This window comes from Schistocerca nitens, chromosome 2 (genome assembly GCF_023898315.1).
Source record: "Schistocerca nitens isolate TAMUIC-IGC-003100 chromosome 2, iqSchNite1.1, whole genome shotgun sequence".
Lineage (NCBI taxonomy): Eukaryota > Metazoa > Arthropoda > Insecta > Orthoptera > Acrididae > Schistocerca > Schistocerca nitens.
Window position 1 is genome coordinate 840,465,286 of NC_064615.1, and position 17,227 is coordinate 840,482,512.

Consider the following 17,227-nt stretch of genomic DNA (forward strand, 5'->3'; position numbering starts at 1 on the left):
GAGCTTCGTAAGATGAACGTGTATGAAGTGACAGTTCGATTCCCGTTCAGACTTTCATTTTTGTAGTACAAGAGTAAAATTTGTGATATTCAAAATTTTGCACGTACACTATTTGTTCTTGCTAATTAGGAACGTCTCACCGTTACGCATGTTAACTGCCAAATGGGGCATGTCTCTGTGTACGAAGTAATTCCGGACACCTTACCAGATTACATGTGTAAGGGATTTCGCAAATCACGACAGGCATCCTTTTCAGGAAAACTCTATGCGTTTATTCATGTACTTATCGATGGTTATAAATATGCTTGTGCTAATAATTAAATTTAATTTAAAGTAGTAAGTAGTCAAATAACATGAAATTCACTAAAACTTCAAGCAAATACATGCGGTTTTTTTTAAAATTATGTTACATCTCAAGTATCACACAAATTAAATAATATTACAAGTGATGAAAAAGAATATAGATTAAAAATTAAGTCGTTGCGGGTGTTGAACCGTTGGTTCACACACGTTCCAGGAAAGAAGCTTGAACGCTAATGACTTGACCACCATGGCCTCTATCGTCTGCCACCTACGCACAGGTACATCGCTTACATAATAAACGCGTAAAACTCCTCTTGAGATTTTCTCGGAATTGGCAGGTTAGTGTACCTTATTACTTGCACATTATATTGTTTTAATGACCTATTAAAAGTGTACAAAGTTTGAAGTAAATCTATGATCCAGTGTCGTGACCTCCCCTTGTCAGAAATAGATACAGAAAAGAAAGCGTGCAGCTTAGGTGCATAGTATTAAGTTTTTAATGGTCTGCAACTGCCTGAAACATATGTTTACATAAGACAAGACTGCAGTGGTTACGTAATATTGTTATAGGGCTTGGGCGAAGTTTGTGAAATAGACCCATTTCGTAAATGTTAAGGGTCGTGTTAAGATACGGAGTACATTTCTTTGGCCGCATTGCGCTTAGATGCAAAGGTGCAGCCAATCCTTATTGTGAAGAAGTAGATGAGCTCGACGAGACTGAGAAGGCTGAAGCCCATGAACAGACCCAGCAGACCGCCGCAGTTTGCTGAAAAGACAAACAGAGAGGGTAGTCAGCCAGCGAAATTGTTCCCTTAAACAATGCAAAAGTCTCATTTATTCCGGCTATTAGAAGCAATGAATTTATGATTCCAAAACATATGAAGGGAAAATCATGGGTTAGATAACATCAGATATACTCCTTTTTTCCACGAATCCATCATGAGGAGATTCTCAAGGATGCAGAACACGTAATAAAACAAGAATATATAACATATATCTGCTACAAGACTGATTTACGACGTGTGTGAGAAAAGTAGACTGACAATACTGCGAGCGATCTGGTAATGCTATCAATAAAATTCTTCTGGGTTTGAAGCCGCATTGTCATCCGTAAAATTCCGACGTTTCGGCGACTGATGCAAGGCGCCTTCCTCAGGATGTTTTTCTAACTGGTGAATCAGCACTAGTTTGGATACTTATATACTATGGATGGGTGCTGTCATTGGATATGAGGGTGAGGAGGAAGGCTATTAGGAGTTCATTTTATTGGTCTTTGCATTGCGTGTTGTCATTGGCGGAAATTGGCGTTTTCCATTGGAGTTTCCTTTACTGCTTGCCATTGGTGGAAATCGGTAAATAGGACACTGAGCGGCGGCTACAGCGTAGCATTGTTTACTAACTGCTTACAAGGGAACCTCCCCATCGCACCCCCCTCAGATTTAGTTATAAATTGACGCAGTGGATAGGCCTTGAAAAACTGAACACAGATCAATCGAGAAAACAGGAAGAAGTTGTGTGAAACTATGAAAAAATAAGCAAAATATACAAAATGAGTAGTCCATGTGTAACATAAGCAACATCAAGGTAAATCTCAGCTAAGGAGCGCCGTGGTCTCGTGGTTAGAGTGAGCAGCTGCGGAGCGAGAGGTCCTTGGTTCGAATCCACCCTCGGGTGAAAATTTTACTTTCTTTATTTTCGCAAAGTTACGATCTGTCCGTTCATTCATTGACGTCTCTGTTCACTGTAATAAGTTAAGTGTCTGTGTTAAGTTAAGTGTCTGTGTTTTGCGACCGCACCGCAAAACCGTGCGATTAGTAGACGGAAGGACGTGCCTCTCCAATAGGAACCGAAAACATTTGATCGCACGGTCATAGGTCAACCGATTCCTCCACAGGAAAACACGTCTGATATATTCTATACGACACTGGTGACGGCATGTGCGTCACATGACAGGAATATGTTGTCGACCCACCTAACTTGCACACTTGTCGAATGGGTAAAAAGATTCTTCTACCTTGCCCGATTTAGGTTTTCTTGTGGATGTGATAATCACTCCCAAAAAAGTGATGAAAACATAAGAGTTTGTCACATAAACTGCAACAAATGAATGCAACAGTTCCACAGTCGCACAGTTTTCGCTGTGCTCTGTCAAAACATATGTTTTTTACGTTTTCAAATGTTTCCGTGTGTAGACCGTCAAATCCTGCATATGTCCAAGCAAATCTAAACATGTCCGGGAATTTTGGAGAGCGAAGTTGATTATGTGTGAGTGCCTGAACTTTAATAATTGTCTGAAAATAAAAAATTAAACTTTTCACTCGTGAGAAGATTTGAACCAAAGACCTCTCGTTCCGCAGTTGCTCACGCTAACCACGGGACCATGGCGCTCGCAAGCTGATGGTCTCCTAGATGTTGCATACCTTGCGCATGGCCTACTCAGTTAGTATATTTTGCTTATTTTTTTCATAGTTCTACACAACTTCTTCCTGTTTTCTCGATTGATCTGTGTTCAGTTTTTCAAGGCCTATCCCTGTGCCAACTTATAACTAAATCTGAGGGGGGTGCGATGGGGAGGTTCCCTTGTTAGTATTGACTAGGCCGCGTCAGCGCTCTGTGTACCCTCCACTGCTGTGGCCTACCGCGCGCCTGTTGTTCTGCGTAAGCCGTCCTTCCGCAAAGCTGTCACAGCTGGCAGCCAAGGCGTTGGAAGTCGGTACCCGTCCTCTCTATTCATACTGTCGGGTCGCTTGGCTATTTCTATAGCCTCTATAATCTTCCTCCTCAAACTAAACGGCTGTTTCGAGAGGCCCGCGTACTGGCCAAAAGATGTCCGACAGATGGCTCTCCATCTGATCAGAATAGCAATAATTAGTATAACAAAGTAAGACAAAGCAAAGATGATGTTCTTTACAGGAAATTCTCAATATGTCCACCATCATTCCTCAACAATAGCTGTAATCGAGGAATAATGTTGTGAACAGCACTGTAAAGCATGTCCGGAGTTATGGGGTGTTTTTTTTTTTTTTTTTTTTTTTGTTCTAATAAAACCCCATGTCATTTCAAGCATGTGTGTCAATTTTTACCTCTCTATCTACGTCATTCAGTTTTCAAATTTATACTGACTTTTTTATCACCCGGTATACAAAGAACGCCAGCATGAATGATCAGGGATTTATTTGATCTAGGGCAGAGCCTCACGGGGATGCTGGAAAAATTGAGCTAACCCGCCTTTCTTCATCTGCATCTGCATCCCTATTTTTTTTCAGTTTCATGGAACAGAATATCATTAAAGAGTATGTTCAACAAAATTATTCAAAATGGTCATTTTTCCATGATAATTTCATTGATAAATCAGTCGTTACAACAAACGTTCTTCAAAAGTGTATACCGATCGAATCGTTTTGCTCGCTGTCGGTTACATAGATTGCTGTGCTATAACATAATTCCGGATGGTATTTGTCGCAGAAGCAACCGAAACACAAATTCATTGAGCATCATTCACATTCAAAGAAAACTACTGCCTTGCAGACACACGGAAAGCACAGTTCGTGTGGATTCAAAGAGACTGTTCTTTCTTTGATCAATTTAGATGCGAACCACGCGTACTCGATAGTTCCTGTAAAAGCAGATGCTCTAAACTGATGCAGAACTGAGGCTGCATGTAGCATATCCTCGCGAAAAGTTATGTGTGTAGTTTCCTCTTGCTTTCACCGTTCGCAGTACCAGCACGGCAAAGCCGTTTTCGTTAACGTCCAGAACAGATCAGTCAAACATGCAGAATGTATCTCCTGCAACTACTGGAAAGGCTGCCTCCCTTTTTCAGGGATCACGCGTTTGTCTGACCTCTCAACACGTCCCCCTCCGTTGTGGTTAGGCCAGCGGTACGGCTCTCTGTATCGCTGAGGCAAGCAAACCACCCCACGAGTGGCTAGGTCCATTGTTCATGGAGGGAGGGATGCAAAATTAAAGAATGTATTTTTATTGAATCTTTCGTCCAAGCGATTTCTCTAATAGTCTTTAGCAAGTATGGAGAATTTTGAATTTTTTTCTTTAAAACTTTAACCTGCTAGTAAAAGTAAACAGCATAGGGTTGGCAAATCCGTATCAGCACCGTGATACCACTAAACCTTATCCTCTGCACTAAGCTAGATTTGTCAAAACATCACAAATGTTAGGAATACAGGAAGTTAGCTTGAAACTTCAACATCGAATTTCTCATAAACAAGGGGTCGTCACACGAAACGCCGCTAGCCAGGCACTCAGGACAGATTCCTTTAGAACATAATCAAGACCTATCAAAGTCCTTCCGTGACAAGTCTGGTGGTTCCCTTGTGAGCCTAAATGACCAGTCCATTTCATATCCCTAAGAACTGTTAGACGCGAATATTTGTATGAGTTGATTGATTACAGTTGTGAGTCATCGATATTGTTGTGTGGTCCCAGGCTGTCACAGCCTGGCAAATGTGAACTGAAGTTCTAAACATCAGACAGAATCAGTTGCAGAATTCTGTAACTGAATGCACCAAAAAAAGTCTATAGAATGTATCCATGAAATTAAACTTACCTATGAAATCTGTTATCCCATAAAGTTCGCTGCGACGACTGGTGATGAACTGCATGTCTTTGAAGTATATTGAAACTCTTGCCATATCAACACTGTAAAGGAAGAAGAAAATAAAACTTTGTAATAAACATAGCATTTCCCCACCGCAACTTTACTACGAGTACAATTCACTGCACTAAAACACGAGGGCTTGCTGTAGGATTACAAAACCAACTACAAAAGAATGAAGATTCGTCAGACTCGCAGTTTTCTTTACAGCCAGTAAGAAGGAAGCGTTTGACAAAGCGTTACGGGCAGTGCAGTACCGAGTTGATTCTGGACCACTGGCAGAACTGCCAAAGCTGTGCTGCTCCCCTCCAGAAAAACTACATTTCCATACTTTTTTTCTGCATAGATTTAAGAAATTTTGTAATTTATAAGGCGGTTTTAATAAGAAAGCAGCTTTACTGAGAAATATTACCTAAATGAGCTCTGTAGATGAAAAATACGACGCAAAACAAATTAAAAGTACCATTGTAATGAATAAATTACAAATTATACAACCTTTCTAAAAAAGTAGAAAACAAATCAGACTCTATGTCTTATTGTTTATGGCAGCTACTGTACATTAGTTTTAGTATGATGTATAATAAAGATCAAATGATCAATAATAATTAAATCATTAATTAGAAATAAAAGAAAAAAGGCTATAATTATGTGTGAATAACACATTCCTTTCCAAGAACTGTGTTTTTATTATAATTTTACTTTCCATTTCCTTGCTTTCAGGGAATCAGGCTCATTGGTTGTGTCACTGAAGTCGAAATTATCAGATGTGTCGTATTCTATCCACAAGACAGCTGAATTCGACAGTCTGCTTCACCTAAACTCACCCGCCTCCGCAGCAGAACGTTCAGCGCGGCTAACTGCCATGTGGTGGACCGGGGTTCGATTCCCCGTACTGCCAGAGAATTTTCATTGTGAGAGGACTGGAACGGTGTGCACTCAGCATCGTTAAAGCAACTGAGGAGACACGCGACAGATTAATTGCTGTTGCAAGGTCAAGAAACTCGATAATGCCTGGAGAGCTGTTTGCTGACTCTGCTGCCCCCATACCGCAACGACGCCATTATCAGAGAATGACATGCGGTCGGTCGGGTCCGACTGTTCTTCTAGGACCAGAACACTAAACTTTACCTGCCTTGTTACCTTCACTTAAGTATTTTTTATCATTTTTAATTTCCTGAAACAGCGTTGACAAGATGCTGCCGTCAATGGAATTGTCGTAAATATTTTGACAGCTATTTCGATGAAACTTCCTGGCAGATTAAAACTGTGTGCCCGACCGAGACTCGAACTCGGGACCTTTGCCTTTCGCGGGCAAGTGCTCTACCAACTGAGCTACCGAAGCACGACTCACGACCGGTACTCACAGCTTTACTTCTGCCAGTACCTCGTCTCCTACCTTCCAAACTTTACAGAAGCTCTCCTGCGAACCTTGCAGAACTAGCACTCCTGAAAGAAAGGATAATGCGGAGACATGGCTTAGCCACAGCCTGGGGGATGTTTCCAGAATGAGATTTTCACTCTGCAGCGGAGTGTGCGCTGATATGAAACTTCCTGGCAGATTAAAACTGTGTGCCCGACCGAGACTCGAACTCGGGACCTTTGCCTTTCGCGGGCAAGTGCTCTACCAACTGAGCTACCGAAGCACGACTCACGCCCGGTACTCACAGCTTTACTTCTGCCAGTACCTCGTCTCCTACCTTCCAAACTTTACAGAAGCTCTCCTGCGAACCTTGCAGAACTAGCACTCCTGAAAGAAAGGATAATGCGGAGACATGGCTTAGCCACAGCCTGGGGGATGTTTCCAGAATGAGATTTTCACTCTGCAGCGGAGTGTGCGCTGATATGAAACTTCCTGGCAGATTAAAACTGTGTGCCCGACCGAGACTCGAACTCGGGACCTTTGCCTTCCGCGGGCAAGTGCTCTACCAACTGAGCTACCGAAGCACGACTCACGCCCGGTACTCACAGCTTTACTTCTGCCAGTACCTCGTCTCCTACCTTCCAAACTTTACAGAAGCTCTCCTGCGAACCTTGCAGAACTAGCACTCCTGAAAGAAAGGATAATGCGGAGACATGGCTTAGCCACAGCTTGGGGGATGTTTCCAGAATGAGATTTTCACTCTGCAGCGGAGTGAGCGCTGATATGAAACTTCCTGGCAGATTAAAACTGTGTGCCCGACCGAGACTCGAACTCGGGACCTTTGCCTTTCGCGGGCAAGTGCTCTACCAACTGAGCTACCGAAGCACGACTCACGCCCGGTACTCACAGCTTTACTTCTGCAAGTACCTCGTTTCCTACCTTCCAAACTTTACAGAAGCTCTCCTGCGAACCTTGCAGAACTAGCACTCCTGAAAGAAAGGATAATGCGGAGACATGGCTTAGCCACAGCCTGGGGGATGTTTCCAGAATGAGATTTTCACTCTGCAGCGGAGTGTGCGCTGATATGAAACTTCCTGGCAGATTAAAACTGTGTGCCCGACCGAGACTCGAACTCGGGACCTTTGCCTTTCGCGGGCAAGTGCTCTACCAACTGAGCTACCGAAGCACGACTCACGCCCGGTACTCACAGCTTTACTTCTGCCAGTACCTCGTCTCCTACCTTCCAAACTTTACAGAAGCTCTCCTGCGAACCTTGCAGAACTAGCACTCCTGAAAGAAAGGATAATGCGGAGACATGGCTTAGCCACAGCCTGGGGGATGTTTCCAGAATGAGATTTTCACTCTGCAGCGGAGTGTGCGCTGATATGAAACTTCCTGGCAGATTAAAACTGTGTGCCCGACCGAGACTCGAACTCGGGACCTTTGCCTCTCTCGGGCAAGTGCTCTACCAACTGAGCTACCGAAGCACGACTCACGCCCGGTACTCACAGCTTTACTTCTGCCAGTACCTCGTCTCCTACCTTCCAAACTTTACAGAAGCTCTCCTGCGAACCTTGCAGAACTAGCACTCCTGAAAGAAAGGATAATGCGGAGACATGGCTTAGCCACAGCCTGGGGGATGTTTCCAGAATGAGATTTTCACTCTGCAGCGGAGTGTGCGCTGATATGAAACTTCCTGGCAGATTAAAACTGTGTGCCCGACCGAGACTCGAACTCGGGACCTTTGCCTTTCGCGGGCAAGTGCTCTACCAACTGAGCTACCGAAGCACGACTCACGCCCGGTACTCACAGCTTTACTTCTGCCAGTACCTCGTCTCCTACCTTCCAAACTTTACAGAAGCTCTCCTGCGAACCTTGCAGAACTAGCACTCCGCATTATCCTTTCTTTCAGGAGTGCTAGTTCTGCAAGGTTCGCAGGAGAGCTTCTGTAAAGTTTGGAAGGTAGGAGACGAGGTACTGGCAGAAGTAAAGCTGTGAGTACTGGGCGTGAGTCGTGCTTCGGTAGCTCAGTTGGTAGAGCACTTGCCCGCGAAAGGCAAAGGTCCCGAGTTCGAGTCTCGGTCGGGCACACAGTTTTAATCTGCTAGGAAGTTTCATAGCAGCGCTCACTCCGCTGCAGAGTGAAAATCTCATTCTGGAAACATCCCCCAGGCTGTGGCTAAGCCATATCTCCGCATTATCCTTTCTTTCAGGAGTGCTAGTTCTGCAAGGTTCGCTGGAGAGCTTCTGTAAAGTTTGGAAGGTAGGAGACGAGGTACTGGCAGAAGTAAAGCTGTGAGTACCGGGCGTGAGTCGTGCTTCGGTAGCTCAGTTGGTAGAGCACTTGCCCGCGAAAGGCAAAGGTTCCGAGTTCGAGTCTCGGTCGGGCACACAGTTTTAATCTGCCAGGAAGTTTCATATCAGCGCACACTCCGCTGCAGAGTGAAAATCTCATTCTGGAAACATCCCCCAGGCTGTGGCTAAGCCATGTCTCCGCATTATCCTTTCTTTCAGGAGTGCTAGTTCTGCAAGGTTCGCAGGAGAGCTTCTGTAAAGTTTGGAAGGTAGGAGACGAGGTACTGGCAGAAGTAAAGCTGTGAGTACCGGGCGTGAGTCGTGCTTCGGTAGCTCAGTTGGTAGAGCACTTGCCCGCGAAAGGCAAAGGTCCCGAGTTCGAGTCTCGGTCGGGCACACAGTTTTAATCTGCCAGGAAGTTTCATATCAGCGCACACTCCGCTGCAGAGTGAAAATCTCATTCTGGAGCTATTTCGATGTTTGGATAAGCATATGCTTTGAAGAAGAAACAGAACTTTAAAGTATCCAAATCGTAAGTGTGTTAGTGTTTCTGCTGGTATTTGAAATCCGCCATTTCGTTGACTAGCTCTTCTGTATCGATATTTCTGCTATACCTGACACCAAGCCCTCTGCATATTAATTAAAATAAACATCTTCAATAATAATCGCTTGGTTGCTGGTGTAAATAATTTTATAACAATCTGCTTCGTAGTCTAAAAGCAACATAAGCAGATTAAATCTGTTAAATTACAAAAAGCATTCACTGAAATTGTGGCCGAACTATAGTTACAATCAATAACGAGAAATAGAGCAAATTACTTACACGGTGAATCATGATATTAAAGTTGTAACACAGACGGGACTGAACATGCCTTGTCCATGTTGCAACGTTAAAGTCAAGAATCATCACGTAGGTAATTTTCTTTATTTCTCACTATTGATTGTAACTGTAATTCGACCACAATCGTTTCAACATCTACTTTTATGATCAACACCTGTCCCATTAACTTTTTTTACTCATTATTCTTCTGACTGGTTCGACGTTGCCAGTCAAGAATTCCTCTCTTATTCCAACCACTTCATCTCAGAGTACCACTTACACCCTACGTTCTCAAATTATTTGTTGAATATGTTCCAATCTCTGTCTCCCTCTGCAGCTTTTATCTCTACAGCCTCCTCCTAGTACCATGAACGTTGTTCCCTTGTCAAAACAAATGTTTTCTCATTCTGTCCCTTTTTCTTGTCATAGTTTTCCGTATGTTCCTTTCTTAGTCGATGCTGAGGAGAACCACTTCGTCCCTTATCTTATCAGTCCACCAGATTTTCCACATTCTTCTACAGCACACATCTCAAACTCTTCGATTCTCTTCTTGTTGGTTTTCGCATAGTCCATGATTCACTTGCATGCAACCCGGTGCTCCACTTACGTTTTGTTTTCTCTCCATTTCACTTCACTGACACCTGCTCTACCTAAATTATGCCTTTTCCTTTCCAGATTGTCTAGTTTGCCTGCCACTTTCAAACTAGTAACATTCCACTCTACGACTCGTAGAATGTTACCTTTCCGTTGGTCATTCAATCTTTTTCTCATGATTTCCTCCCCCTTGGCAGTCCCTTCGCCGAGGTCCAAAAGTGTACTAATCCAGAATCTTTTGCCAATGGACAGATCATCACTTTTTTCTTTTTAAAATTACTCGTTTCATACCCTGTAGATTTACGTCGCGTGTCTTTAGTGCGCAGCTGTTTCCATTGCCACCTGCAGTCCCATGCCGTTGATGATCATTGTTTATTCTTTCGCCTTTTAGGGGAAATTTCCCACCAAAGACCTAGAGGTTTCCCTGAAACACTGTCCACTCATTTGCCCTCTTCGGCAAGACCACTGGCAGAAGGAGGCTGACTCCTTATACCACAAGTCTTCGACTGCCATTAATGATGCTTTCTATTCAAAGTTTAAGAAGTGGCTGGCACACTGGCCGCACAGCTACTGAGGCAGGCTCCAGACACATACACTTGCATTTAGCTATGTTCACTTTCCTACATTGTTTCTATTTATCTACCCTTTGTAACCGTAAACGGTATCATTTCGCATACATTCCTTACCATTACAGATGTACCTCAAGATGTCCCAAGTCCCTAGTCCTCTCTCCTTCTCTGAAAATCTTCATTATTGTCAATATGTCTAAAATTCCTCATGTGTAACTAGTCTGATGCGCTTTCCTAATCTCTGCCCTGTACTTCAGAAATGCGAAAGGCACATCCAGCTCCACCTTAGCTAGTTTACCTCCTGATGTATGACGTGCCTGCTCATGATAAATATTTCCGAAACACAGACATAGTTATAGGGATAGTCGCCTGGAATTTCAGTCCCTATGACTTGTGCAAACCATTCCTTACTGTTCTATCCAATTATCTGATTCACTAATATCCGACTGTAACAAAGAATCCCCTCGACAATCCAACGAAAACCCACGATATACTGAAACTATTAACAAGCTGAACATAGGGACTGCATCACTCCACCATTTTCCAAGTTTATAGCTTTGATTTAAAACATCCTCTCCCATTTCACTGTCGCCTGTACTTTTGCTCTACCCAGCTTGAATCTCTCAAAGTTCTTGGGTACCTCATCTAACTGTGACTGCTTACCCTACCCTACTGGACTCCTTTACCAATTCCTGTCCCTCCTCATCCACGTCGAGCGGGATTATCAGAGCGGTCTAGGGCGCTGCGGTCATGGTCTGTGCGGCTGGTCCCGGCGGAGGTTCGAATCCTCCCTCGGGCATGGGTGTGTGTGTTTGTCCTTAGGATACTTTAGGTTAAGTAGTGTGTAAGCTTAGGGACTGATGACCTTAGCAGTTAAGTCCCATAAGATTTCACACACATTTGAACTTTCTCCTCATCCACAGATTTCCTTGTGTTCTATACACCCAACGAAGTCAACACAAATGACCACAAAATACGAATACTGTCATACTATCAAGCCAGTACCAGTGCATCGCCGGCCGGAGTGGCCGAGCGGTTCTAGGCGCTACAGTCTGGAACCGCGAGACCGCTACGGTCGCAGGTTCGAATCCTGCCTCGGGCATGGATGTGTGTGATGTCCTTAGATTAGTTAGGTTTAAGTAGTTCTAAGTTCTAGGGGCCTGATGACCTCAGAAGTTAAGTCCCATAGTACTCATAGCCATTTGAATTTGAACCAGTGCATCATATCGAGCCTACACCTACACAAACATCATGTTCCCATCCAAGTAAACCTCAACAGCATCCTCCCCCCAAAACGATGAAATCTGCTTTGACATTTGTATCCTTTCTTTCCTCTCCATAAACACCTGTGACAAATCCAATGGCTCCCGCCACTCACTTTCCCACACTACACATCACTATACACCAACCCATCAGTTGCGATGTCACCTGACTCTTCACAACACTGCTTAGCCACCTACACTGAATTCAGCTTCCCAAAGTGAACGTCTTACTGCCGCACCTGCTGGCTTGTCCTTTGGCTATGGAAGTATGGAAGCTAAAAATCGCAGAGGGAGGCGAAGGCTTGAGTACAGTAGGCAAGTTGAAATATATGTGGATTGTAGTAGTTATGCAGAGACGAAGAGGCTTTCAGAGGCTAGACTAGCGTGGAGAGCTGCATCAAATCAGTCTACGGACTGAGGACAATAACGACAACAACAAATTGCTTTTGACTAGAAAGTACAACAACAGGATACAATTACTGTAATGAGCAATAAGCAGAAATACTGTGCTACTGACCCTGGCATCTCGCTGAAGTTCTCGCCGTAGGCGGTGAAGACATTGGCCCAGTCGAAGTGCGCCTGCGACGTCTCCGCGTCGAAGTTGAGCACAGTGCACGCGGGCAGGCAGTCGCAGTCGGTGCGCCCCAGCGCCGCCGCGCCGCCGCTCGTCGCCTCGATGTTCTTCACCACTTCGCGTTCCACCAGCTCGTCTGCACAACACCACAGTCTCTCTTACTGTTGTGTAAACTGAAAGTGGATAGGGAAGAAACGAAAGGAAAGGGGAGGAACTGTTGATGTCAGCTGCATCAGGACTTTATGCGAATCAGCGGCGATGTGTGTCGCACGAGGATTGGAACCTGGGATCCCAGGCTTAGTAGGCAATTGCGTTAAGCACTGCGCCAGCTGGACACAGTGTTTATCACAATTCACATTTGCGTGGACTATTTCTGCACGTTCCCCGACCGAGCCACATTCCCACATAAAGCCACCCATCAGCCCAACAGCACAATTACGTTCGATCTCCTGCGAGAATTACAAAGTAGAGAGCATGGAGGACATGCAGTGTCCATACTGTAAGACATGGACTGTCCTCCATGCTCTCTACTTTGAGATTCCTTACATACTGCAAGACATGGTCTGTCCTCCATGCTCTCTACTGTGAGATTCCTTAAATACTGCAAGACATGGACTGTCTCCATGCTCTCTACTTTGAGATTACTTACATACTGTAAGACATGGACTGTCCTCCATGCTCTCTACTTTGAAATTCCTTACATACCGCAAGGAATGGACTGTCCTCCATGCTCTCTACTTTGAGATTCCTTACATACTGCAATGCATGGACTGTCCTCCATACACTCTACTTTGAGATTCCTTACATACTCCCAGACATGGACTGTCCTCCATGCTCTCTACTTCGAGATTCCTTACATACTTCAAGACATGGACTGTTTCCATGCTCTCTACTTTGAGATTACTTACATACTTTAAGACATGGACTGTCCTCCATGCTCTCTACTTTGAGATTCCTTACATACTGCAAGATATGGACTGTCCTCCATGCTCTCTACTTTGAGATTCCTTACATACTGTAAGACATGGACTGTCCTCCATGCTCTCTACTTTGAGATTCCTTACATACTGCAAGGCATGGACTGTCCTACATACTCTCTACTTTGAGATTCCTTACATACTCCCAGACATGGACTGTCCTCCATGCTCTCTACTTCGAGATTCCTTACATACCGCAAGACATGGGCTGTTTCCATGCTCTCTACTTTGAGATTACTTACATACTTTAAGACATGGACTGTCCTCCATGCTCTCTACTTTGAGATTCCTTACATACTGTAAGACATGGACTGTCCTCCATGCTCTCTACTTTGAAATTCCTTACATACCGCAAGACATGGACTGTCCTCCATGCTCTCTACTTTGAGATTCCTTACATACTGCAATGCATGGACTGTCCTCCATACTCTCTACTTTGAGATTCCTTACATACTCCCAGACATGGACTGTCCTCCATGCTCTCTACTTTGAGATTCCTTACATACTGCAAGGCATGGACTGTCCTACATACTCTCTACTTTGAGATTCCTTACATACTCCCAGACATGGACTGTCCTCCATGCTCTCTACTTCGAGATTCCTAACATACCGCAAGACATGGGCTGTTTCCATGCTCTCTACTTCGAGATTACTTACATACTTTAAGACATGGACTGTCCTCCATGCTCTCTACTTTGAGATTCCTTACATACCGTAAGACATGGACTGTTTCCATGCTCTCTACTTTGAGATTCCTTACATACTCCCAGACATGGACTGCTCCTCCATGCTCTCTACTTTGAGATTCCTTACATACTGCAAGACATGGACTGTTTCCATGCTCTCTACATTGAGGTTACTTACATACTTTAAGACATGGACTGTCCTCCATGCTCTCTACTTTGATATTCCTTACATACCGTAAGACATGGACTGTCCTCCATGCTCTCTACTTTGAGATTCCTTACATACTCCCAGACATGGACTGTCCTCCATGCTCTCTACTTTGAGATTCCTTACATACTGCAAGACATGGTCTGTCCTCCATGCTCTCTACTTTGAGATTCCTTACATACTGCAAGACATGGACTGTTTCCATGCTCTCTACTTTGAGATTACTTACATACTGTAAGACATGGACATGCTCTCTACTTTGAGATTCCTTACATACAGTAAGACATGGACTTCCCTCCATGCTCTCTACTTTGAGATTCCTTACTTACTGCAAGACATGGACTGTCCTCCATGCTCTCTACTTTGAGATTCTCGCAGGAGATCGAACGTAATTGTGCTTCCCCACTGAAGTTGGCGGGTTCATAGCCCATCGATATGAATCACTTATATGAATGTGTGGTGTCCGTTTGCGCACGTCCGAAAGAAAAGACACCACGCATTCATACAGTCTTTCTTACGCCGCGCCATGAAGTAACCATGCAAATTATACTAACAAGGAGACCACATGGCGTGTATCACCCAAAGGCATTTCTATGCAACGCTTTAAAATTCTCGAGAAAATCGACTCTGAAATTTCCGTGCGTGTTTAACACTGTAAAGTGAGATCGCTTTCCAGAATGACGGCATGCCCCTCTGATGGAATGCTCGGCGCAAGCTCGATTCGCAGCCGTGGTAAATATTTTTAAAAAGGTGCATGTTTCATTAGCGTTCCCGTGAATCGTAAAAAACACAAGGATGAAAAAAATTAATTTGTAATTTTTTTAAGTTTAAACAGTCTTTACTAACAGTCTCTTGCAAAAGATCAGTAATTAAGAAATTATATTTGCAATGAAAATTGAATTCTTGAGTGAGATATGTAATTAGAAGTAAGAAGACGAGCATTTTTTGTGAAAATGACATTTATATATGTGTTAATTATCATATATTTCATGAATTTTATATGTAGAATGATGTAGGTATTGAACTGAACGGAAAGGAAACGGAGGTCCGACACGATATTAAGAAGTACCCCATGACTTTCGTCAGCTCAGTATATGTTCTTATGATATCCTAACCTTTTGTCAATATCTGTCTTTTTCTTCTTTTTTGAAGAGGAAGGCCAAAGGAATCTAATTTCAGTATAGCATTTACTGCTTCCACCTTCGACTTATTTATCAGGAAATACACGTTCGGATGTTTCTGATTTATTAAAGAGTTTGCCAGCCGAGGTGGCATAGCGGTTCTAGGCGCTACAGTCTGGAACCATGCGACCGCTATGGTCGCAGGTTCGAATCCTGCCTCGGGCATGGATGTGTGTGATGTCCTTAGGTTAGTTAGGTTTAAGTAGTTCTAAGTTCTAGGGGACTGATGACCTAAGATGTTAAGTCCCGTAGTGCTCAGAGACATTTGAACCATCAACGAGTTTAGTTTCCTATGCCATCCTTCAACAGTATTCATGGTCCTGTGCTGCTGTTTAAGAACTTACCACATTTCAATTGGTATTTTAGGATTTTCCGCCCATTGATTGACCATACAGCCTGCGAATTTCATGACCACTAGGCCTTTCGGCCATTGTTGCCATCCACGCTTCATCAAGTCAGTTTGCTGGAAGATGTACCACTGCAGCACATATGCAGCAAAACAACCGGACTTCTTCGCTATTCCCGTATCGCTCCGTCGATCCCAGTTCTTGTATTTTCTTCCACAGGAGCAGAAGTGGAAATTGCAGCCGCAAAAGGATGTTTCGGTGAACACTGCCAATTTCAGTTGAAAAATTGGAGAATTTTTTTTGTATGAAATCGTGGAATAGTCCCGCTTTAGACCCTTCAGTTTCATGAAGTTGCGAGAGGTGATGGCGGTATACGTCGCCTTCAAAATGGCGCATGTAAAAGAAGTGCGTTCCAAGCAGAGAGCTGTCGTTGAGTTTCTTTTAGCAGAAAACCAGAGCATAGCATATTTTCATAGGCGTTTGCAGACAATGTACGGAGACTTTCCAATGAACAAAAGCACGACGAGTCGTTTGGTGAGGCGTCTGTCACCATCGCAACAGGGTCGTGAGAACCTGTCTGATCTCCTGTGTGCCGGTCGGCATGCAACTGTCACTCCTCCAGAGTTGGAACGTGCGGACACTCTCATTCGAGATGATCGACGGTTCACAATCAAACACCTCGCTGCTCAAATGGACGTCTCTATTGGTAGTGCTGATACAATCATCCATCAGCCAAAGGTGTGTGCCCGCTCGGTTCCTCGGCGACTAATAGAAGACCGTAAACAGCAACGTAAGACCATCTGTGCCGAACTGCTCGCGCGTTACGAGGCTGATCGTGACAATTTTTTATCAGTTATCGTCACAGGAGATTGAACATGGGATCATCACTTCGAACCGGAGACGAAACGGCAATCCATGGAGTGGCGCCGCACCACTTCTACTCCAAAGAAAAAGTTCAAAACCGCATTTTCATCCAGTAAAGTCATGGCGACGGTCTTCCGGGACTATGAGGAGTTATTCTGTTTGATGTCCTCTCTCTTATGGTCCAACGATCAGCTCTGAACCTATTGTGGAAACCTCACGAAATTGGAGAAACGACTTCAGGGTGTTCGTCACCACAAAAATGCAAACGAACTTCTCCTTCTCCATGACAACGCAAGGCCTCACACAAGTCTGCACACCCGAAAGGAGCTCAGAAAACTTCATGGACTGTTCTTCCTCATCCACTCTACAGCCGGGATCTCGCACCTCTCATTTCCATCTGTTAGGCCCTGCGAAGGATGCACTCTGCGGGAAAGCAGTATGTAGATGATGGAGAGGTAATTGATACGTGAAACCGTTGGCTTCGACGTCGACCAGTAGAGTAGTACCATGCGAGCATACAGGCCCTCCAAGTAAAGTGATGTGAGGCGGTCGCATTGAACGTAGATTATGTTGAA

The 17,227-nt window shown here is 44.2% G+C and overlaps 1 protein-coding gene and 1 non-coding gene across 2 annotated transcripts in view; both read right to left on the reverse strand.

Annotated features, from left to right (window-relative positions):
* Positions 1 to 346: 346 nt before the first annotated feature.
* Positions 347 to 17,227, reverse strand: part of LOC126234670 (pickpocket protein 28-like) — a 109,105-nt gene continuing 92,224 nt past the window's right edge. Inside the window, exons 9-11 of the mRNA XM_049943410.1 lie at positions 12,333 to 12,525; positions 4,868 to 4,959; positions 347 to 1,069 (exon numbers count right to left, since the gene is read on the reverse strand). Of these exons, the coding sequence (XP_049799367.1) occupies positions 927 to 1,069; positions 4,868 to 4,959; positions 12,333 to 12,525 (428 nt within the window). The 3' untranslated portion in view covers positions 347 to 926. The remainder of the gene's footprint in view (positions 1,070 to 4,867; positions 4,960 to 12,332; positions 12,526 to 17,227) is intronic.
* Trnap-cgg (transfer RNA proline (anticodon CGG)) lies at positions 6,786 to 6,860 on the reverse strand. Its single transcript has one exon. It is a non-coding gene; the product is annotated as a tRNA-Pro (tRNA).